Raw genomic sequence first — 937 nt, forward strand, 5'->3', positions numbered from 1 at the left:
GAAACTATATTATGTTTTTTCAGCACATAAATTATTAATTTATAAATATTTATTTAATATATATTCTAATAATAATAATAGAAAATAACTTATTTTATTAAATAATCAAATAATTATTCCAGCAATGCATAAATTTAAAACCAGTAGAAAACCAACGATTCTTAAAAACTAAAATCCATGAAAAAAACTTAATAAGCATAAATAAAACAACTAAGCAAACACTTAGTTGTTAGCACGAGCTGTGGATAGATGAGGGATCAATATGTGGATCATTTTCTCCAACCCTTCGAGCTTGTTGATCCTCTCTTTGATTTGCTCATTCTCTTCATAAATCTCCTCCAGTTTTTGTTTAAGAGCCTCCTCATTTTCCACATTATTTTCAAAGATAGCTGACACTCCACCCTTAATGGAGAGTTCACTGAAAAGAGCTCCTAGACCAAACACACGACCATTTGTTGCCTCCACAATCTGTAATATATAATAAATTGTTAGTAAGACAATTTAGAATATTTGAAAAACAATAAACTATTTAAAGAATTTATTATGTTACCTGTAAATACATTTCATTCTTTTTTTCATGAGTTACCTCTTCCATTGCTACGATTTCATTTTCAAGATCAGCTATCTTTTGCTCATATCCCTCGCTAATCTGCTTCGCCCTCTCATCAACAAAAGACCCATCTGGTTTTTTGTGAGTCTCTCGAAGAACATCTATGTATGATGCAGCTTCAGTTTTTTCTTTCTATAAAATATAAACAAAAACATTATAGTAAACTTTTAAAAACTATTAAAATTAAACTAGTATCACTTACTAAAAGATCAGCAACTTTGGCATAGGAACGTGAACCCGCTCGATGCTTATGAGGTCCCAAACCATTTCGGTCAGACATCCGGCTCTTGGAAGCTTTTTTGCTTCTCTCCTTAGCTTTTTCGGTTA

General features: G+C 31.2%; 1 protein-coding gene across 1 annotated transcript in view; it reads right to left on the reverse strand.

Annotated features, from left to right (window-relative positions):
• Positions 1–222: 222 nt before the first annotated feature.
• The window catches only part of LOC111829313, a 1,759-nt gene continuing 1,044 nt past the window's right edge, over positions 223–937 (reverse strand). Inside the window, exons 3-4 of the mRNA XM_023778051.1 lie at positions 587–742; positions 223–468 (exon numbers count right to left, since the gene is read on the reverse strand). Of these exons, the coding sequence (XP_023633819.1) occupies positions 223–468; positions 587–742 (402 nt within the window). The remainder of the gene's footprint in view (positions 469–586; positions 743–937) is intronic.

The sequence above is a fragment of the Capsella rubella genome, unplaced genomic scaffold (genome assembly GCF_000375325.1).
Source record: "Capsella rubella cultivar Monte Gargano unplaced genomic scaffold, Caprub1_0 scaffold_7, whole genome shotgun sequence".
NCBI lineage: Eukaryota > Viridiplantae > Streptophyta > Magnoliopsida > Brassicales > Brassicaceae > Capsella > Capsella rubella.